Raw genomic sequence first — 23,326 nt, 5'->3', positions numbered from 1 at the left:
GTGCCCATGGCTCCTAGTAGACCCGTGTATACCCCATGGTACTAAATGGAATCCCAGTATCCTCTACGGACTACGAGAAAAGAATTTACCGGTAGGTAATTTAAAATCCTATTATTTCCCTTACTAAATGGATAGGCCAGCAACCACACTTGCAGTATTCTTATTGTCGAATTCCCTAAAATAACACCTCCACAGGAGATGGTTCTTATGTTTGATCCTATAAGTGCAAACGCATGTATACTAAGAGGAGGTTCTTTATTTCCACAGGTTTCCTCCGGTGGCAGTCAGCATTGGATTTGCTGTCAATCGAGAGGTATAATCAGTGTTCTGTAAGTTGGTAACCTGAGATTCCTAATGGTGTCTCATAGGGGAAGGGGAAGAGGTTGCCCATCTTTAACTATTTTTAAAAATATATATTCTCGCCAGAATAATAACACATTTTAGCATATACTGTAATAGGCCCTACACACTTAGCAATTCACTTAAATATATGAACGATCTTGTTCATTAATGAACGGGATATCGTTCATATCTTTCAGTGTGTATGTACCAACGATGAGCGGCCCCGCGCTCGTTCATTGTTGGTGTCGGCTCGTTTAAACATGCAAGCCAATATGGACAATCTCGTCCATATTAGCATGCAGTGCTATGGAGCCGGGTGAAGGGGGGAGTGAAGAAACTTCACTCCGCCGCCCTCCCCCACCACCCCGCCGCTGGGTCGCCCGCCAGCCATATTGGCAGTCGGGCACCTCGGCGGCCAATCGTCAGGTGTGTAGGGCCCTTAACAATTTGTGCCCAACTATTACTCTTTCTGCCTTCTATTCTTTGCACATAAGTTTTCAAGTGACTGATGTATATCTCTCTCAGAGCACTACATGACCGCTCTAGGGTATGGGGGATTACACAAATAAGTCCATCCTGATGATATCGCTTTTTTTGTGGATCTGTGCTGTCGACATAAGATGGGAACAATATGAAAACTGCTAAAAATGAGTAAATAGTTGGATCTACAGAACGTATTATATATATTTTTTTAATCTCTTTATATATGTAAAAAGCCAAAGCCAGCATAGTGAATCGTCGCATACAGTAGAAAGGTTATGGGGAAACAGGAGTATCGACAATAATGGCAAAGTACAACAAGCATCAAACATTCATTTTTCATTTAAAGATAAAAATTGGGATGATTTCCAGAAAATCAAAAACCAAGGAAAACCCAGTTTGTCTATTTTATCTCCTAAAAGTGACTTTTTAGTAACTGACACTATTTAGGTATTTATTTTTACCCGTGCATAGGATATATCTTGAAATCTAGCATGTTTTTGACTATGCACAGTAAGGGGCTACTGTCTTTGCCAACATGCAAGCGTCCCATACCATCAGTATTTAAGTTCTGATCTAATGCTTAGTTCCTTTCAAACGTTGTGCTCTCAAGCGTATGTGTGTGCAGGTGTTTACTTTATATAATCTCGGACGGACATCACTTATATCACTTATTTTGTAGCTATGTCTTTTCCCTGATATGATTTCTCATTTTATATTTGTATCATTGTCTCAAGCTTCAATTAGTAAACTGTAAAAACAAAATATATATTTTGCTCCCAAACAGTCTGATGCCCAAATACGCTGACCATATCTTCCTGTGTGGCAGCAGGCTATGGGAGTGTGTAGATAGCCTGATTTTGAAAGTCTAGAAAATGACTTCATGGTTGAAGGAAAATGGGATAACACAAACTTGAAATTGGAGTTTACTCTCTAAAGGCTAATAAATATAATTTAATGGGAGCCCTACTATCTTTCTTCCTTTTGTCTGCTTCTTTTTTTTTCCTTGTGATATTTTTGTGACTTGACAATTGTTATAAGAACAGTTTAGCTCCCACTCACATAGCTCCTACTCACACTCACGTCTTTTAGGTACGATCGTACAAACTGAAACACGGATATGTGGCCCTGAACCTGCCACACACAGCACATAATAGGTAGATCTGTAGTGCTGGTGGTCGCACTGGCATTCACGCACGACCCAAGCTCACTAAAAATATAATGCACATTTTATTCTACACATACAATTAAAGACCTATACAGTACATGCAAAATATGTTGCATCCTAATGACTAATGGCATCCAAAAAAATCATTTAGCACGATCAAATTGATAATTACATTTTATATAGGAGAGATACTAAGCTCAAGTAAAAAAATAAAATACATACAAATACACATTTCAAGCAATGTACTGCACAGCGGTAGGTCTGACATTGTTTAACAAAGAACTCTGTAATGGAGTAGCTGCATGTAGTAAAATCCACAATGTTTGTAGCTCATAGTATGTCGGTGTCTGCGATTAGAATGTGTAAGAGTCTGCTACAATAAACATGTTGAGGTATATTTACTAAAGTGCGGGTTTTTAGAAGTGGAGATGTTTCCCATAGCAACCAATCAGATTGTACTGGTTGCTATGGGCAACTTCTCAACTTCTAAAAACCTGCACTTCAGTGTATATATACCTTCTGTCTACTGATGTTAAATATATATAGTCTTCATCCATAATACAACATGGAAATACAGTACTGTCTGAGACAGCTATTAAGATCTGCCAGCCATCACAATGCAGATCATTTGAAAGTAGTTCTGCATTACAAGAAAATCCTTAGATCTCTTTCAGAAAAACTGTTGACATTGTTCTGGTATTTTGAGCTCCTTAGCACTGCCATCTGGCAGATTACTTCCAGCTGCAGACACTCAGATGTCCACATACAAAATTCCCTTTCAATACTATTCTAATGACGTTTGGTCACAGATTTAGCCGTAACCTGGACAACGCCATGTACTACAGCTAATATATAATACTAGTTACCAGGCCGTCAAAATGATGGGACAGGACAGTAGTGGCGCGGGTGGCTGTGCGCGCCCGAACAGAGCAACACTTCAGTTGCTCTGTCGGGCGCCATCTAGTGGGCACTGGCACACAATTCACTTGAATCCCCCCACCCCATAAAGGTGAGGAGTAGCGTTAGCATTATTTTCTTTAGGATACCATTAGCTAAAAAAAGGGTTGTGTCTCACTGACTCTTTCAGCACTCACTGGGCCTAATTCAGATCTGATCGCAGCAGCAAATATGTTAGCAAATGGACAAACCCATGTGCGCTGAAGTGGAGGCAGATATAACATGTGCAGAGAATGTTTGTTAGATTTGGGTGTGGTGAGTTCAAACTGAAATCTAAATAGCAGTGTAAAAATAAAGCAGCCAGTATTTACTCTGCACAGAAACAAAATAACCCACCCAAATCTAACTCTCCCTGCAAATGTTATATCTGCCACACCTGCAGTGCACATGGTTTTGCCCAACTGCTAACAAATTTGCAGCTGCGATCAGATCTGAATTACCCCCACTGCCCTGTATGTCAACATAAGGGATTCAGGCGATCCTAGAGGCTAACTGCTGTACTAGTATAAAATCCCCTGCTACGTGCAAGCAAAGAACCCTATGCTGAATTTAAGGGGGGTACTGACGGGAGAGATGTGTGCTGAGCGATCTTAACACAGACCGCTCAGCCCACATCTTTCCCCCCGCTAAGCACAGTGCGATGTGCTGAGCGAGGGGGGGGGGGTGACGACGGGGGACCGCTCGATTCACACAGCGCTGAAGTGAGCGACCCGCTAGATTGAGTCTGCATGCAGGCCCAATCTAGCACCGGCGATAGCGATGCGCGGCTATCGCTGGGGGGCATACACACGGCAGATCCGTGCTTAAAATCTAAGCAATCTCGTCAGATTGCTTAGATTTTATACACGGATCTCTCCGTGTGTACCCCCCTTTAGTCTGTTGAGCTAGAGATTGTGCGACCTTCTGCAGTGATTACATTGGGGCAGATGTATTAACCTGGAGAAGGCATAAGGAAGTGATAAACCAGTAATATGTGCAAGGTGATAAACACACCAGCCAATCAGCTCCAATATGTAAATTAACAGTTAGGATCTGATTGGCTGCTGCCTTTATCACCTTGCACATATCACTGGTTTATCACTTCCTTATGCCTTCTCCAGGTTAATACATCTGCCCCATTATTGTTTGGCTGTGCTGTTATATACTGTATTTGATAATAAAGGGTTATTTTTACATTGTGCTACAATGACAAATACCTATTGCTGAATGGTGCCAACTACTAAATTGTTCTGCATGTTGTGGAGTCATCTGTGGATGCACAAGAGAAGACACGCACGCTTGTGCTGATTGCCTCGTTTGTTAGCACATGTTTTTTTTCCTATACCCTGTTGATTTCTCTGACCTGCTATTTTTGACAATGTTTTCCTGTTTCTCCACTTTGATTGTGGCTAAGCCCCATATAAAATGTATTAAACATAGCAATATAAAAAGTGCTTTAACACAGAACAGCTTTCATTGTAAATTAATGTAAACAGTCGTGTACCTTCTCCAAGGAAGATGGTAAAAAAAACAAAAAACTTTTATGCTATTAAAGTGTTGCTGACAACATCCGATAATCTATTTGCTAAAAGTGCTTGACCAAGCTGACAAAGGTGTCTGAAGGTGAAATATTCTTTACGTTTAATTTTAAGAAGTAAATTCATATTCTATTGGTGTTAGCAGCAAACATGCTGGTTTTTTCTTTATAGCTTGAATTTGGTGTAATATACCACTGTACCGATGACAAAATGTACACTGGAAGAAGAGGACGGGGGGCATTTTGTAACAAAGAAAGGCTTCATGTAACAAAAGGATCCGGTCAGTATCTGTTTAATTTTTGGGCCATTTGATAAATAGAGTAGAGTATTCTTCATATGGTATCTTCTTGTTTATAACCAGAGATAAGCAAATAAAATGACTCCGTATTTGGAACATGATTGTTGTGTAAATACCCAAGCTCCTCAACATATTGATATGCGAGCACTGGACACCGCACTCCACACACAATGTATAGGGCTTGATTCTGAATTTGAAGCTTTTGCACTTTGGCAAAACCATGTTGCGCTGCAGGTGGGGCAAATTTAAAACCTGCAAATTTATTCTAGTGTAAAAATAAATCTGCCCAGTATTTGTGGGCTATATACAAAAGCAGCCAGTATTAACTCTGCATGCAGAAAAATTAATTTGCAACCTGATATGTCCTTGTGCCATGATTTGTTTACTGCCAACTCCAGAATCCGCTCCATAATGTCACAAATATTTTTATATAATATGCATGTCCGACACCAATAATTACTGCCCGGTCGCGACAATACACTGTTCAATTATCAGCCTGACCAGCTGATTATCTGCTTTTCCAGCAGGCAATGGAACAGTGTATGCCCAGTTTTTTTTTTTTCTTTTTTTTTTCTTTGGGGGGGGGGGGGGTGTCAGGGTGTCGTACAAATGTTACCACATAAAAAAAAAGGGGGGGGCACTAATTTGTCAGAAGTAAGATCAATATTGTGAACGGTATTGTCATGGAGGACTGCGAAATTGGTGGGTGTAGTTGACTATGCTACCGGTTAGATGTGGGCTGGGAGGCAGATGAGCGTGATGGATGGATCGGATAGATCACTGTATTGCAGCATACAGGAGTTTGGTGAGTAGGGTTGCCGTAGGGTTGCCACCTCTCCCAGATTTCCTGGATTCTCCAGGATTTGGTGGCAACCCTCCAGGAGGCTTTTTCTGTCTCCCGGATTCTCCCGGAATAAGGGGACCCGCCCCGCCCCCTCCCATGCGTTACCAACTCATGTACAGTGCGGTGGCATGCCCTTTGCGCTGCTGCCGCCAGCCTGACAGGAGAGGAGGTCCTGCCCCCAGCTGCACCCAGCCGTCTGGAAGAGGTAGTCTGCGCCGCTGCGTGCCAAACTTTGTTGACGTCATCGCGCGGCGACGGACCTCAGAGCCTGTACCTGCACTGAGCCGGGAAGCTGCAGAACCGCACTGTGCTGCCCGGGATATGCTAGGACTGGGGTGGAAATAGATTGAATTTCAATAGAAACACTAAGGAGCGCTAGTGATATATTAATGAAAAATATTTTAATTGATTTTTTTTTAAATAATTTTTAAAAAGAAGATTAATTACCACAATTACCAATTTATCTGATAATTACAAGGTAACAAATACCACAATAATAAGAATAGAGTGAATATATAAATCAGCTGATTAGCTCATATAAAAGATGCAGTTCTGCAGTCCAAATTTATAGTCAGGAAGTCCTCCAATTTAGTATAATATTGTGAGGAGTAGAGAGAGCGTCCTACAATTTTTGTGAATTGATACTTTTGTGTTTGTTGTAAGATTCCTCGTTTTACGAGGCACTGGTCTCACCCATAATAGCTGGTCTCTGCTGATTCCCGTCGATGGTCGTTTGCAGCGTAGACTGCGGGCGGCTAAACGTGTGCCTCTTAGAGATGTTTGGAGGAGGCGCCGCACGTTCACAACAGTCGGTCTGCTGACGGGGCTTTTCAAGCACAGCGGTGAAGTGTAGAGATGTATCGTCTCGTCAGACGCCAGCAGTGGGGAGACTTTGAGTTTAAGCAGGATGTTGTAGAGGATATGGAGGCTCCTTCACGGACAAGCAGTAACCACAGCCCTCAACGCGTTTCTCCGCCCCAAACAAGCGGCGATATAAACTGCCATACTACATTTGTTGTCTACCTAATCTCGTGTAACTGTGGGAGCCAATATGTTGGCAGAACCACACGTTCCCTTAATACTAGGTTTTTGGAACACAGAAGATTAATAAATAAAAAATCAACAATCCATAGTGTACCTAGACATGTTAACTCTTTACATGAAGGGGACTGTGGGGTTCTACATATACAGGGAATAGAACATATAAAACAGACACCCCGAGGTGGGGACAGATATAATCTCCTTTGTAATAGGGAAGCCTACTGGATATGTGTTCTAGATACCCTGTTTCCCTTGGGTCTTAATGAAAATATTGAGCTAAATAACGTGTAAACGAAAATTCCCTTGGTCTTTCTGCTAACCCCCCTTTTTTTCCCCTCCCCCCCCCCCCCCCCCTCCCTCCCCTTTGAGCTATACCCAGATGTTAATCTAGCTGGGTGTGCCCCCTGATAATATTAAAAATGAGAAGTGAAAGGGGTGAAATAAATAATATACTTGCTAACGACTAGCTTTTTTCAAATGGATAATGTTGCACTACTGTGACTTCCGCTACTTGGACTTATTATGTTTGCCTGGAGAACGGAAAGCAACATATAGATAAAATTTCTTCACTTTTTTGTTTGTGTGTATATATGTATTCATGTTCTCTATATTCTGGTTCTTATTGATAATCAGCAGTGGTGTGTATAAACATATGTATATAAAAACGCTACAAACACCAAAGTTTTAAAAAATAAAAAATGTAAATATTTGTAAAAAATAAAAATTATATAAATAATAACTATGTGTAGCTATTGTCCCCAGACTGGACTCGAACTGATGACCTATCTTACCAAAGCCCAATTGCGTACCCACTAGACTATTGTGGCTGCTCGTTTAAGATAGGGTATCTAGAACTATAAATCTTTTTTAAGAGATCCTTAAGGTAAAAACCGCAACCATGTCCCTCTGGGATGCCGGCCTGGATTAGAACATGGCCATATTTCTATAGGATGCCGCTCTCTATTTAATATTAGAGTCTGAAGTAATATATACATATATGTATTGGTTATTCATACGTGTGGATCGATAGGGGGCATGGAACACATGAGCCCTGTTATGATGAAAGAATCCTATAATAAAAATAAAAAATAAGAAACATCGAGATATATAGTAACATGCTCAATATATACACGCTACTTGAATTTGTGGGGACTCATGTGATTAGTGCCTCTATTCGATATGTTTATTTATGTATTACAAATTTTGCTCTGTTTTATTTGTTTTTCTGTTTTTAAACAACACATCTGTACCAATCATAAGATATGAACTGATTGTATAATGAATGCAGCACCGAGGGACCACTCAGGTGTTTGCAACTCAATTACCCCTGATTGGATACAAAGCTTTCTAAAACATCCACCTAAGTAATCTAAACACTGAGTAAAAACTCAGGTGTGCATGCCACCATCCCAACGTTGATTGGACATAAAGGGACTTAAATACCCACTGATCTTTCCACTGGATGTCTACACCTCCTGATGAAACCGCCGTTTGTTTGGGGCGGAGAAACGCGTTGAGGGCTGTGGTTACTGCTTGTCCGTGAAGGAGCCTCCATATCCTCTACAACATCCTGCTTAAACTCAAAGTCTCCCCACTGCTGGCGTCTGACGAGACGATACATCTCTACACTTCACCGCTGTGCTTGAAAAGCCCCGTCAGCAGACCGACTGTTGTGAACGTGCGGCGCCTCCTCCAAACATCTCTAAGAGGCACACGTTTAGCCGCCCGCAGTCTACGCTGCAAACGACCATCGACGGGAATCAGCAGAGACCAGCTATTATGGGTGAGACCAGTGCCTCGTAAAACGAGGAATCTTACAACAAACACAAAGTATCAATTCACAAAAATTGTGGGACGCTCTCTCTACTCCTCACAATATTATACTAAATTGGAGGACTTCCTGACTATAAATTTGGACTGCAGAACTGCATCTTTTATATGAGCTAATCAGCTGATTTATATATTCACTCTATTCTTATTATTGTGGTATTTGTTACCTTGTAATTATCAGATAAATTGGTAATTGTGGTAATTAATCTTCTTTTTAAAAATTCTTTTTAAAAAATCAATTAAAATATTTTTCATTAATATATCACTAGCGCTCCTTAGTGTTTCTATTGAAATTCAATCTATTTCCTAGTGCATAAAGGCATCCAGCTGCCACGTAGGAGCTGCTCCATAAACAAAATTTGATTGGTACATTTTAATAATTATATTATTGGAATAGCGCCCGATTAAGCAAAGTATTGTATACATTGTATGCTGTTTTAAAAATCGTTAGGACTGGGGTGGCCTGTCTTCATTCTGTCATGCTGGGAAATAGCTTCTCATCCTACGGTGATACACATGGTTTCTCATCTCTTATCAATTGCTTAAATCATATGGAATTCTTGTGTTTCCTGTAATGATTACAGTTGCCATGTCTTTTATGTATAGTTTAGCTGCCTGATTGCAGAGTCTCCGTTTTGGAATATCTGTCTCTGGAAAATAATATCCATGTTTGGCTGCCAGTCCAGCACCGCAGCACTTGTTTCAGTGTCCTGGCTTTAGCTCAGAGCCACCACACTGCTGCTTTTCTATACATAACCGTGGATTGTATAGCACACTACTGTATGTCCATTCCCCGCATGCGATATCTGCAGTACATTGGAAGCCTGACCATTTTAGCAGATTCAACGGGTGACCAATGGTCAGCATACCGCGCTCGTTCATTGTTGGTGCCGGCTCGTTTATCCCTGCAAGCCAATATGGACAATCGCATCCATATTAGCATGCAGGGCTATGGGGCCAGGTGACGTTACCCCCTCACCGCCACCGAGTCGCCCGTGTCTGGGGGGGGTGGATCTCCAGGAATCGATGATGCATGAGGTGGCAACCCTAATGTTGAAGGATTCTGGTGACAAAGAAGTGAATTTGAGGCTGGGGAATGCTAAGGTTGCTGGCTACAATGTTGGTAATGAATGTCACGTGTTCTCGTGCCCGGGATCTAGTTGTTTAATAGTTTTGGCAGGAATGAACATACTGGGCTTTTTTGGCATCACTTTAGCACCCAGCTGATGCCTTGCCATAGAACACTCTGTGTCTCCATTCGCATATCACCCCATCTCCAGCAGACGACTAGTCTTTCCGTTGCTGTGTTCTCATACTTCCTTTCATTCACTACTAAACTTTGAAAGATTTTTTTGGTTCATAAAAATTATTTTTATATTTAGCAGTATTCATAAATGTTTATTGTCCTTCCAGGTATCAGGAACAGCTTAATTTTAACTGAAATTGGACCAAAACGTGATCCAGCTACTTTAAAATTGTTTTTGGGAAATATGGAGAGACTATTAAAATTCCAAGCTCATGGGTAAGTAGCTGAAAAGAGGAACCTGTGCCAGATTACTAACTGTATAGGCTAGAGGGGTTTGCCTGGCACATTTTGTTAGAAATTTGGAAGATGTTATCAAGCCCTTTGTATGACGAATGTTGACATGTAATGAGTATTTTGATTTTTCTAAAGTTCTGCCATTACAGCTAAAGCAAGGATAAAGATGGAGAATACAAAACCTTTTTTGAATTGATCAGTCTTGTTTTGTCTCCAGGATTAGAGTGATTGGAAGTGCCACACTAGCCCTATGTTATATAGCTTCAGGAGCTGCTGATGCTTACTACCAATACGGACTGCACTGCTGGGACCTGGCAGCAGCAACTGTAATTATCCGGGAAGCTGGAGGGTTTGTCATAGACACGCTGGGTAGGTTTTCCCCTGTACATATACCAAGTTACAAATGAAGGGCCTGATTTTGAGTTGCATTCCGCTCTGTATGTGGCACAGATGTTTTGCTAGTGGAAGACTAATGTGAATATATGCAAGCCGTCGCGTGCCGCCCCCTGGTTTTCCCATCTGCTACCTCAGCTGTCGCCACTAGTGTCAGCACGAGCACCTACCACATGCTGGGAGCAGTGGTATCGTCTGAAGTAGGTGTCCCCACTGCATACGCAATGGGACACAACTCTGGCTACACACCCAGGACACTCCCATTAGGCGGTTGTTGTCCGGTTCTCACCCAGAATTTCCCATGTCACCTACTGAGGGAAGCGGCCATGATGTGTCCAACTCTGCATTGCAGGCAAAGGTTATTATTATTATTATTATTATTATCCTTTATTTATATGGCGCCACAAGGGTTCCGCAGCGCCCAATTACAGAATACATAAACAAATAATCAAACAGGAAAACAGCAACTTACAGTTGATGACAGTATAGGACAAGTACAGGGTAAATAAACATAGTTACATCAGCAGATGACACTGGAATAAGTATCAGGTGGCAGAAGACTGCTGGATTTGGTGCAGTTGAAGATTATTAAAGTAAGAAAGGATAAACACATGAGGGAAGAGGGCCCTGCTCTTGAGAGCTTACATTCTAAAGGTGCCTGTGTTTGCTATATTTCGCTACATGCGGCCACATACGGCGTTACGTGAGACTCAGAATCACATTTACAGTGAATAATGTGCTTAATCATTGTAGATTACTGCTGATATCTGTAATGTAGACTTTACGGTCTTCTAAATTTTATGATCTAGTTAGTCATGTTTCTTTGCTAATCCTCCACATACCCACACCATTAACAATGCTGCCCAGCTTTCCCAACTTACATGTGAGAAATTCCAACATAAGACTGAGGAGATATACTGGCCAGGGGCTAAGTGATGGGATGGTGATCTGCTACATATTGTACAAGTATTTATATACTGAGAGGTCAGGAGGTGCTGGCAGCAAATAAGTGCAATCTCTGGGGCATTGAGTATTGGTTGATGCGAACATACCCAGGCATTATGCTCTTTTGTAATGTTGGAAGAGACCGTCCTTACTTAGGTACTGTTAAACATGTTGAGAGAATGCTTAGTAGTAAGCTGGTCAGTATATTCCCTGTTTATAATAGCATGCATGCCCATAGTACAGTAGTATCCTTATGTTGCCCACACCGCAAAGTTGCTTTGGTAGGTTGCCAAAAGTGTCAGAGTTGGCTTTTCCTAAGAGTAGAGCTGTGAACCGAACTTCCGCATGTCCAGACCCAACGTTGATCTGGTCACCGGTCACTAAGATCTGGACACGGGATCGGTATGAAATGCCTCCAATCAAAATCCCAACGGTCAAAATCCCAACAGCAGTTGACCGATGGACAAAATCCCGACATGTAAAATGCCAACAGGTCAAAATACAGACATGCGTTTTTAATTGTTTTTTGTGTGTATGTCTACATAGGTCGACATGGACACCATATAAGTGTACCACGTCCCCTCGAATGGCTCGCTGCACGGTGCCTCGCTGCGCTCGGCACACTATTATATTCTCCCTCCAGGTCCACTGGGATGTAAAAGTATGAACAAGTCGGTTTCAATAAAAAAAAAACATGAAAAACGCATCAGTGAAACAAAAGAAATAAATATATTACCCACTAGAAATACCACAGCAGCTGGAAGGGGTTTGTCAGACCCCGCTAAAATATAAACAATATGCAAAGAGGTACCAGCGCTATGAGTTGTGTCTCAAATTGTTCAATAAATCAATTACCACTGGATCAGTTAGAAATTTTAATAAACATAATTATCACATAAATTAAAAGCGTTATTTCGCTCATAAAGCTTTACAACAAAATAATGAAGTATCCATTCCAATACTATTAGATAGCTCTGATGAATGAGCATTAGCAACACTTGAAGAACTTATGGATGACAATGGGGCAGATCCGGTCAGTCCAAAGAAAATTTATGACATTAAAAATATTGAATTATTCAAGAAAAAGTCTGAATTCTATCCAACTACATCAAAAAGTAATAACATAGAATTTTTTTATAAAATTACCCTTGAGGACTTTAAAGAATTATGTCATACCCAACAGGTCAATCAAAATAGAAGGAAACAATCTAATCTATCTAGAAAAGAAAGACAAGCATTAAGATCATTAACACAAGATACATCATTGGTAATAAAAGAAGCAGACAAGGGGGGGGGGGGGGGGGAAATAGTAATTCTTAATAAGAAGGACTATATCACAGAGTCATTAAGACAATTGGATGACAAAAAATATTATGATAAGTTGCCTGGAGATCCTACAAAAGCTTTTATTATAGAATTAAAATCTCTGCTTGACAAGGCTCACTTGGCGGGGGTCATATCCAAGGATGTGTATCAATTTTTATTTGTTCTTCACCCCACCACTCCCACATTTTATTATTTACCCAAAATCCATAAATCCCTTATCACACCTCCTGGTCGCCCTATAATTTCTGGAATCAATTCCCTCACCTCAAATTTATCATTTTATGTTGATTCCTTTTTACAATCTCGGGTGTCCTCACTGAGGTCACATATACGAGACACCACACATTTTCTTACTCAAATTATGAATATCAAATGGAAGGCTTCTTATGCTTTTTTAACATTGGATGTCTCGTCTTTATATACACATATTCCACACAACAAAGGTTGTGAAGTTATTTTGGAAAGATTAATGAAAGATTGAGACCTCAGTGAGGAACAAAATAGGTTTATTTTGGATTCCATTCTATTCATCCTCTCACACAATTATTTTCTTTTCCTCAACACTTTTTTTCTACAGGTGATGGGAACGGCCATGGGGACCAGATTCGCGCCCAGCTATGCTAACCTGTACATGGGACACTTTGAGGAGTCCCATGTTTGGGGGAGCCCCTGGGCCCCGGTGCTGGTGCCAAAAATACGGGGGACAAAAGACGTAGGGGTCCCCCGTATTTTTAACACCAGCACCGGGCTCCACTAGCTAGAGAGAGAATGCCACAGCCGGGGGACACTTTTATACCGGTCCCTGCGGCCGTGGCCTTAAATCCCCAACCAGTCACCCCTGGCCGGGGTACCCTGGAGGAGTGGAGTCCCCTTATATCAAGGGGTCCCCCCCTCCAGCCACCCAAGGGCCAGGGGTGAAGCCCGAGGCTGTCCCCCCCCCCCCCCCCCCCCATCCATCCAAGGGCGGCAGATGGGAGGCTGATAGCCAAGTCTCAAAAAAAGAATATTGTTTTTTTGTAGCAGAACTACAAGTCCCAGCATGCGGGGGGGAAACGGGCCCGCTGGTACCTGTAGTTCTACTACAAAAAAAATACCCAAATAAAAACAGTACACACACACACCGTGACAGTATAACTTTATTACATACATGCACACCAACATACACACTTACCTATGTTGACACGAGGCTCGGTCCCCTTGTCCACGTAGAATCCACGGGGTACCTGTAAATAAAATTATACTCACAAAAATCCTGTGTAGATCGGTCCTCTTCAGAGTTTGTAATCCACGTACTTTGCAAAATAAAAAAACGCAAAACACGGACCACGCACTGAAAGGGGTCCCATGTTTACACATGGGACCCCTTTCCCCGACTGCCGGGACCCCCCGTGACTGCTGTCAAAGAGGGTCCCTTGAGCCAATCAGGGAGCGCCACGTCGTGGCACTCTCCTGATTGGCTGTGCGCGTTTGAGCTGTCAGGCGGCGCACTCGAGATACAATGGGACGCATCATTGCCTAAATCCCCCAAGTCACCCTTCCATGAGGTTCTACTCTGTAGTGTAACTGTGAAGGACCAAGTGATGAATAGTAGGTTATATCAGAGGTTAATAATGCTTGTTAAGTTAGCAGTGATCAGAAGCAGACTTTCTAACTAGGAGGCCTTAGGATCATGGTAAACAAAGCAGCCGGCTTCATAGTTTTTTCTAGTAGAACAACATGAGAACGGTCTATAAAGGGAATATTAAAGACTAGCATCTGTGAATCCTAGGAAATAATTATATTTGCTAGTGTATTGGGGTAGACGTTGAAAATGTTCTGAGCATTAGACAAAACAAACCTCCCACAGATTACCAGTTATGACCTATTTAATATATACCTTCCAGTGTGTGGAAGTGTTTCTGCTGCTTACAGCAGTGGTCAATCTAGGTCCACTTGCCTTTCTCATGACATTGACCCTCCAGTCTCTTAATGATTTATAAAGTGTTTGAAAGGATCATTTGTGTGCAATTAAAAGGATCATTTGTGTGCAAGTAAGAGGAAGAATCGTGAGCACAAACGATTAAAGCAACTTATAGAACATAGGCCCTCATTCCGAGTTGATCGGTCGCAAGGCGAATTTAGCAGAGTTACACACGCTTAGTCTACGCCTACTGGGAGTGTATCTTAGCATCTTAAAAGTGCGAACGAAGTTTACGCAATATTGCGAACAAAAAAAACTTAGCAGTTTTAGAGTAGCTCCAGACTTACTCTGCCTGTGCGATCAGTTCAGTGCTTGTCGTTCCTGGTTTGACGTCACAAACACTCCCAGCGTTCGCCCAGACACTCCCCCGTTTCTCTGGCCACTCCTGCGTTTTTTCCGGAAACGGTAGCGTTTTCAGCCACACGCCCATAAAACGCCGTGTTTCCGCCCAGTAACACCCATTTCCTGTCAATCACACTACGTTCGCCGGTGCGAACAAAAAGCCGTGAGTAAAAATCCTTTCTTCATAGCAGAATTACTTAGCGCAGTCGCAGTGCGAACATTGCACATGCGCTCTAAGCTGATTTTCACTGCGATGCGAAAAAAAAGAACGAGCGAACGACTCGGAATGAGGGCCATAGAGTTCACTATATCCAACGTTTGCCCACCTTTGACCTATTTCTCTTTCTTTTTATTTTCTTTTTTTTGTCCCGCATTATGGGATCAAAATTAATTTATTCTGGAAACTTGTACCACTCATTACAAAATACTGTAATGTAATTATTTTATTTTGACATTCCTAACTATAATTGACTACATTAATATTTACACCTTATGCTATGAGATGAAACTAAATAAAGTTATTAGTTGATTTTGGTCCAATGCTGTAAGATTAAAGTGTCTCAGTATGGCCTATTTAAAAAATGAACAACAGTTAGTGGCATGGGATGTGTTTAAAATTGGCCAAATTTGCTATGCGACATTTGCATATACCAGATGTAGGTATCGCATGCAGGGACATAGTTTGTGAGAAAACTCTGTCCCTATGAATCCTCTCCCCGCACTTCTCAGGGTATTTAAAAATAAAAAAATAAAAAAAAATACCCTGAGTGTGTGACCATTCATGTGCTCCCCAAAAGAATCAGTGTTGGCGGCCCCACCCCTCGGAGTAGGGGGCATTGCCAGCATGGGACATAGTGCCGCCTTGTTACTGCACTGGAGGAGGCACATGAGAAGATCTGAGACTTGAAATATCAGTTGGAGCTCTATAAAGTTCATCATAAAGAACTGAAAAGAATGACGCAACTGTGAATTTGTGACCAGCCATACAAATAGGACTCTTGCTAGGGAGGTCAGCGAGTGTGGTATAACAACCCTGGTAGTGTTCTCTTTCAGGCAGATTTGGGGGAATCTTTTAATGGTATAGCAACTGGGGATCTAACTAATATACTAGCTTAACAGCAGTTTCCGTAAAACCTGAAGGAACACAAGCAAGCTATAAAAAAAAAAAAAAAAAAAAGAATGTGAAGTGTTCAAATGTGGAAACTGGTAGAGACTTGGCCAAATAGCTTCACAGCTGTAACTGCAGCTAAAGGTGCCTCTAACAAACTAGTATGATGGGTGGTGCATGCTTAAGTAGTTTATTGTACTATAATTAAGATAAAGCATTGAGGCTTTTTTTTTCTTCTTTTTTTCTACAGAGCAATTTTGTGTCAATAATTTGTAAAAATCACTTGATTCCATGGTTTTGAGAAATTCAAATCTGAAAATGAAAAAGGGCGTGGATGCTATTTATAGTTAATTTGTGTGCTAATTACGCATTGCTGAAGATGGCTTCTTCTGGTATAATACTTTCAAAAACACAAATTATCTATAAATAAGGGCACAAATTGGCCTAGTAACAACTTATGAATAAAATCTGTTAAACTTGTCTGAGATTTCCCTTCATTGTATGATGGGCCTCTCCTTTCAGCTGAGAGTGGGGGGCAAAATCACAAAATCAAAGCCAGACATGTAGTGAACTTTAAAAAAATAAAATAAGAAAAAACCTTCACCAGATTACAATAATAAAAATATGCATACATCAATAAAACTGCTTATCTGATAATGGGGGTAGTTCAGGTTTGATAGCAAATCAAAAAAGCACACTGATGGGCAAAACCATGCTGCACTGCAGGTGGGCCAGATGTAACGTGCAGAGAGATTTTGATTTGGTTGGGTTCAAACTAGATACCTTGTTCGGCAAGGAATTTAAATTACATTGTAACCTCACTGGTGACTGCTAAAACCGCCTTCCTTCCGTCAGCAGCGGCCCCGAACACTAAACCTTTCTTTTGCCCCTTTCGTTTTCAAGGAAGGGCCAGGCCTCCTCCCTTTACCAGACGCCCAACCACAAAACCCACCGACAAGCCTGCGGCATGACGGGATGGTCTTCTCACTGGGGGATCCAAGGGTGGTGCGCCGACTACTGTCCTTTGCCACACGATGGTTGGACATCACGATGGAGGCCTGGGTCAGGGAATTTGTCACTCATGGATATGCCCTGATTTTTGACACCGCCGTCCAAGAAGATTCTTCACGACGGGGCTCACTGGAGATGCAGCAGCGCTACAATAATCAGTCTGCTCCCTTCTCACCACCAAGGTCATCGTTCCAGTACCAACGAAACAACAGGGACAAGGTTTTTACACTTCGCTCTTTTTGGTTCAGAAGCTGGACGCTTCGTATCGACCCGTACTCAACCTCAAGAAGTTGAATGTTTACCTGCGGGTCCCCAAATTCCACATGGAATCTCTCAGAACTATAATCTGGGCTCTGGAACCTGGGGTTTATATGGCATCCCTGGATATCCAGGATGCATATTTACATATTCCAATTCGACCATGCCACCAAGGGTATCTCCGGTTTGCAATAAAGGACAGTCATTACCAATTTCAAGCCTTCCCTTTCGGCCTATCCACGGCTCCATGAGTCTTCACACAAGTTATGGCAGTGATTGCTGCCCATCTCAGATGCTCCGGAATAAAAAAAAACTACCCATCTTAGGCGACCTCCTGCTTCTGGGATAGTCCCAGGAGACGCTCCCTGAACATGTTCACTCTGCAGTGGAGATACTACAATTTCATGGCTGGAACATGAACTGGAAGAAAAATTATCCTTGACGCCCTCGCAGACGATCCTTCATTTAGAGGCATTGTTAAATTCCAAAGTCCAGCGTTGCTGCCTCTGGACAAGATCAAGGTAATTCAGACCAGAATCCGAACACTTCTCCATCTGCGCACTGTGGGGGTGATTCCGACTTGATCGTAGCTGTGCTAAATTTAGCACAGCTACGATCAGGAACAAAGACATGCGGGGGGACGCCCAGCACAAAGCTATCCTGCCCCGCATGTCAGTCCCTGCCCCGCATGTCAGTCCCTGCCCCGTCGCAGAAGTGCAAAAGCATCGCACAGCGGCGATGCTTTTGCACTTCAGGAGTAGCTCCCGGCCAGCGCAGCTTTTGTGTGCTGACCGGGAGCTACTCGTCGCTGCCCGTCTCGCAGCGGCTGCGTGTGACGTCACGCAGCCGCTGAGGCCCGTCCCCCGCACGGTCCAGCCATGTCTGCGTTGGCTGGACCGTGCCCACAAAACGGCGGCCAAACGCAGCCTTGCCACCCCCTCCCACCCTGCGACCGCCTCTGCCTGTCAAACAAGCAGAGGCAATCGCTAGGCAATGACAGCCGTCGGCTGTCAGCCATGCGCCGGCACACTGTGGCGTCGGTGCATGCGCAGTTCTGACCTGATCGCTGCAAAGAACTGCAGCGAGCGATCCCCCTGTATCGGTTCACACATGTATAAGAGTTCTGGGTTCATGGTGGCGGCGTTCGACATGTTGAAGTACGCCCAGTTCCACACTCGCCCTCTGCAATTGGAGGTCCTTCGCAAATGGGACGGTTCTCCTCTCCACATTCGCTCACAGACCATTGTCCTCACCCCAGAGGTTTGATTGTCATTGACGTGGTGGCTCCTACAAGCCAATCTCTACAAGGGACGACCCTTTTGGATTCAAGACTGGACCGTGATCACCACTGACGCCAGTCTTTGAGGGTGGGGAGGAGTCTCGGAGCCTCGCACGTTCCAAGGTCGCTGGACTACCTGTGAAAGTGAGCTCCCCATCAACGTCTTAGAATTAAGAGCATTACTGAACATGTTACTTTCAGCTCAATTTCTTCTCTGCGGCCGACCAGTCAAAGTCCAGTCGGACAACGCGACGGCGGTGGCCTACATCAACCAACAGGGCGGCACTCAAAGTCGAAGGGCCATGCCAGAGGTAACAGAGATTTTCCTGTGGGCCGAGCAAAATCTTCCGGCACTGTCAGCAGTGTTCATTCCAGGGGTACTCAACTGGGAAGCAGACTTCCTAAGTCGACTAGACGTTCAGTCGGGAGTGTGGAAACTCCACCCGGCAGTGTTCGACCAGTTGGTGTCTCGGTGGGGAATACCGGCCATAGACCTCATGGCATCCTGCCACAACAGGCAGGTCCGCCGGTTTGGCTCTCGCACGAGAGATCCTCAAGCGTTCCGGAAATTCAAGCAACCGGGAGGCATGATGATCCTGGTGCTTCCAGATTGGCCACGTCACCCGTGGTATCAGATCTTCTCAATCTGTCCATAAACGCCCCGTGGCATCTCCCAGTACGCCCGGACCTTCTGTCCCAGGGACCCTGTGTACATCCAGCCCCCATCCGCCTCACTTTGACAGCGTGGCTATTGAGTCATCCATCCTGAGACGAAAGGTGTTTTCCAGGACTGTCATCAAAACAATGCTTAATGCCTGGAAAGCATCATCTGCCAAGGTCTATCACCGCATCTGGAAAGCATACTTTTCCTGGTGCATGACCCGTCACTTCAGCCTGCAGTCTTTTAGATTGCCTTGACTTTTGGCCTTACTCCAGTCAGGTTTAGATCTGGGACTCTAGTTGTTGTCCTTGAAGGTCCAGGTCTCGGCACTCTCGGTGCTCTTTTAAAAACAACTTGCGAGCATTCCAGATGTAAAAACTTTCCTTCAGGATGTGCTTCATGTGCACCCATCATTTGTACCTCCAGTAGCTCTGTGGGACCTTTTACTGGTCCTCGGGGCGTTGCGTACGGCTCCCTTTGAACCCATGGACTCAGCAGACCTACGTTGGATCACGTGGAAGACCTTGTTCCTTTTGGCTATCTCTTCGGTGCGCAGAGTTTCTGATCTCAGTGCCTTATCCTGGCGCACGCCCTACCTACTGTTTCTCTCGGACAGGGCGGTCCTTCGTACTCGCCCAGGTTTTCTTCCTAAAGTGGTGTCTCGGTTCCATCTGAATCATGAAATCTTGATGCTGGCCTTAACTGCGTCTAGTCCTGAGGAGGCTTCCTTAGATGTAGTTCGCACTCTTCGTATCTATGAGGACAAAACCAAGGATATACGATGCTCGGACACCCTGTTTGTGCTACTGGATTCCCACAAACGGGGGTGGCCGGTGTCCAAACAGACCTTGGCCAGATGGCTTTGGTTGACCATTCAACACGCCTATACGGCGGCATACCTTCGGGATCAGTACTAAATGCCGCCGGCCGGAATCCCGGCCACACAATCCCGACAGGGGTGGCGAGCGGAACGCAGCCCCTTGCACAGTCCAGGAGTGTCCCCACCCTTTGGGACGTCCCAGCATTGAGCTTCTCCTGTGCCCCCTAGTGGACGAAAAAGAAAAGAGGGTTTATGTCTTACTTTGGTAAATCCTTTTCTTTGAGTCCATAGGGGCACAGGACGCCCTCCCTGACGCACCTGTCCTGCGGATCAGAGTTCCTGTGTGGGCGGTGTGTGGCCAACCATCTTTGCAGTGTCTTCCTGTGTGTGGTGGCCTTCCTTCCGCTCCTGCCTTGGGCTTGCTACTAAAACTGGGGGCGGGGTATATAGGACAAGGGAGGCAAGGCCTGCTGGGTACTTTTAAGTAACCCTTTTGGTGCCAGCCTGCTCCCAACCCAGCCTATACCCAGCATTGAGCTTCTCCTGTGCCCCCTATGGACTCAAAGAAAAGGATTTACCAAGGTAAGACAAATTCTCTTATTCGCTGATGGACTCGTTCTCTCCTTGTGTCCTCTATCACTTGTATGCGTGATATTCTCCTAACCTCGATGACTGTTTGTTATTGCCAAGTTTGTTATATCATTGTTATTTCCAATTATAAAGCGCAACGGAATTTGCTGCGCTATATAAGAAACTGTTAATAAATAAAATAAATAAATAGATGCTGCAGCCAAACTTGCAAGCAGGTTTAGACCGGATATACTCACTCCACTTCCACATAGTAGCGGATTACCTTTTGATATCTGACGGGGCACAATTAGCATCTCCAACATGCAATTAAGTATATCCCTTAACCACTTGCCTGGCATGTTTGCATCAGATGCGACCACAACAGCAAGTGTCTTATCTGACCTGGTTGCACAGGATGCGACCAGTCAGGTAAACAGTGTTAACAGTGGTAGGGAAGAGAAACTTCCCTCCGCTGCTGCTGTCAGATGGACCGGAAGGTCCCTCTGCCTCCTTGCACTCTCCCCCTCAGTGTTGCCGTGCTGCCGATCATTGCTGATGGGTCAGCACGGCAGGATCCCCCACCCGGCGGCATCAGACAATGGCAGCTGCTGGGAAAGTGTAAAACAACCCCCCCCCCCCCCAGACCCCCACTGTGTAGCTGGCAGCTTCCTTGGGGGTAAAAAGTAATGTTGCGATGTAACCGATCTTCCCGACCGATGTTTGAGAAAAAAAAATATTTAAAAAAAATGTTTTTTCTTTTTTAACTAAAATCATTTCTTTTAACTAAAATCATTCACCTAATTCACTAATAAGAAAAACCTGACCATTTTGTAGCAGTTTTTTTGGGGGAAAATAGTCGGTTAAGGTGTGTACACACGGTGAGATAAATGTGTAAGATTTTGACTATATGGTCAAAATCTTAAGGAAAGTTAGTGCACATCTTAAGGTGTTAGGCAGCTTGCGATATCGTTTCGAACCCGATGCACACTCGCGCAGGGTCGGTATCGCATGGCTAGATAGAATGTGCAGGCAAGTCAGTCTTGATTATCTAGTACAAAGTATAGTCAAAATTGGCACTTAGTCAGAATCATACATAGACAAAATCGAAAGTACAGATAGTCAAAATCTGTGCTATCTGGACTCTGGGGGAGTTAAAGGGAAATCGCATAGTCAAAATCGGACATAGCAAGGATCTCACCGTGTGTACACAGCTTTAGAGAGCTGAACATAGGCTTGGTGATTGGTGCATGCAGCTGCTAACTCGTCATTCCAATAGGACCAGAATTACAAAAAAAAAAAAACCCTGGTAGAGCGGGCTCGTCCCCTCAACTTGTGCCCATATCCTCGTTGGGCAGCCATGGTTGAATAGCAGAGGATAACATGCAGTTTTGTAAAAGAATAAGTTTATAAGAAATTGTCACATGCTGATTTGGTATAACAAAAGTATATCTTTTCTTTCTTTAGGTGGACCTTTGGACCTCATGTCATGCCGTGTGGTAGCTGCTGGTACAATGGAACTGGCACAGGGCATAGCTCAGGAGTTACAGACTATTGACTACGGGAGAGATGACTGAACAATGTCACTTTATATGGAAATTCCAACTATTGCAGCAAACCTACACCCAAGTGGTGGTGGTGGACATAACACAATAATGGCCTGCTCTGGTGTCTAAGTGTACAGACTTTCTCAATAGCATGCCATTGTTTAAAGTAAATGTGGTGTAAATTTAGAAGTGTGAGTAATATAAATGCTGATTTCACAACTGTCCCGGAACTATAATCCAAAATGTTTTGGGAAATTAAACTTTATTTTTTCACAGTCACATTCTCAGGTTACTAAAACTTAGCATTTCTGTAATTATTGAGTATCAATGTTAAGATTGTTCTCTTCATAAAAACCATCCCATTTTTACATGGCAGTTTTATAAAACTTTGTGTATATGTATGTATATGTTTTAATTGCACAGTATTTGGCCTTACTTGTAAATGAAAGAGAATTGCTGCCTCCCCTCCCCCTGAATTTGAAATAGAGACAGTACGCGCCAAAGGCGTGTGCAAAAAATATAGGGGTGTGGCTTCATGGGAAGGAGCGCAGCCACAGAATAGTACTAATTCACATTCCATACACCACACAGTAGTGGCCGTTAGTCACATTACACCATACAGTAGTACCCCATTAAACATGTTATGCCATAGAAAACAAGATTTAGGGTAAGAACTTACTGTTGTTAAATCTCTTACTGCGAGGTACACTGGGCTCCACAGGGAATGACCTTGGGGTGTAGAGTAGGATCTTGATCCGAGGCACCAACAGGCTTTAAGCTTTGACCTTCTTCCCAGAATGCATAGCGCTGCCTCCTCTATAACCCCGCCTCCGTGCACAGGAGCTCAGTTTTTGTTAACCAGTCCAATGCAGTAGCAGGCAAGAGAAACGACAACCGCATTCTCACGACAGGAGAAAGTGTCAGCGGCTAATGCCATACCAACCCAAAGAAGCTGAGTGCGTCAGGGTGGGCGCCCTGTGGAGCCCAGTGTACCTCGCAGAAAGAGATTTAACAACGGTAAGTTCTTACCATAAATCTTGTTTTCTGCTGCGGGGTACACTGGGCTCCACAGGGAATGACATTGGGGATGTT

The 23,326-nt window shown here is 43.6% G+C and overlaps 1 protein-coding gene across 1 annotated transcript in view; it reads left to right on the top strand.

Annotated features, from left to right (window-relative positions):
• The window catches only part of IMPA2 (inositol monophosphatase 2), a 112,867-nt gene extending 90,265 nt beyond the window's left edge, over nucleotides 1–22,602 (top strand). Inside the window, exons 4-8 of the mRNA XM_063923448.1 lie at nucleotides 268–313; nucleotides 4,636–4,744; nucleotides 9,891–9,999; nucleotides 10,235–10,386; nucleotides 22,155–22,602. Of these exons, the coding sequence (XP_063779518.1) occupies nucleotides 268–313; nucleotides 4,636–4,744; nucleotides 9,891–9,999; nucleotides 10,235–10,386; nucleotides 22,155–22,264 (526 nt within the window). The 3' untranslated portion in view covers nucleotides 22,265–22,602. The remainder of the gene's footprint in view (nucleotides 1–267; nucleotides 314–4,635; nucleotides 4,745–9,890; nucleotides 10,000–10,234; nucleotides 10,387–22,154) is intronic.
• Nucleotides 22,603–23,326: the final 724 nt, after the last annotated feature.

Source organism: Pseudophryne corroboree, chromosome 5 (genome assembly GCF_028390025.1).
Source record: "Pseudophryne corroboree isolate aPseCor3 chromosome 5, aPseCor3.hap2, whole genome shotgun sequence".
NCBI lineage: Eukaryota > Metazoa > Chordata > Amphibia > Anura > Myobatrachidae > Pseudophryne > Pseudophryne corroboree.
Note: the sequence above shows the minus strand (reverse complement) of the source record. Positions and strands in the feature narration are given on the sequence as shown.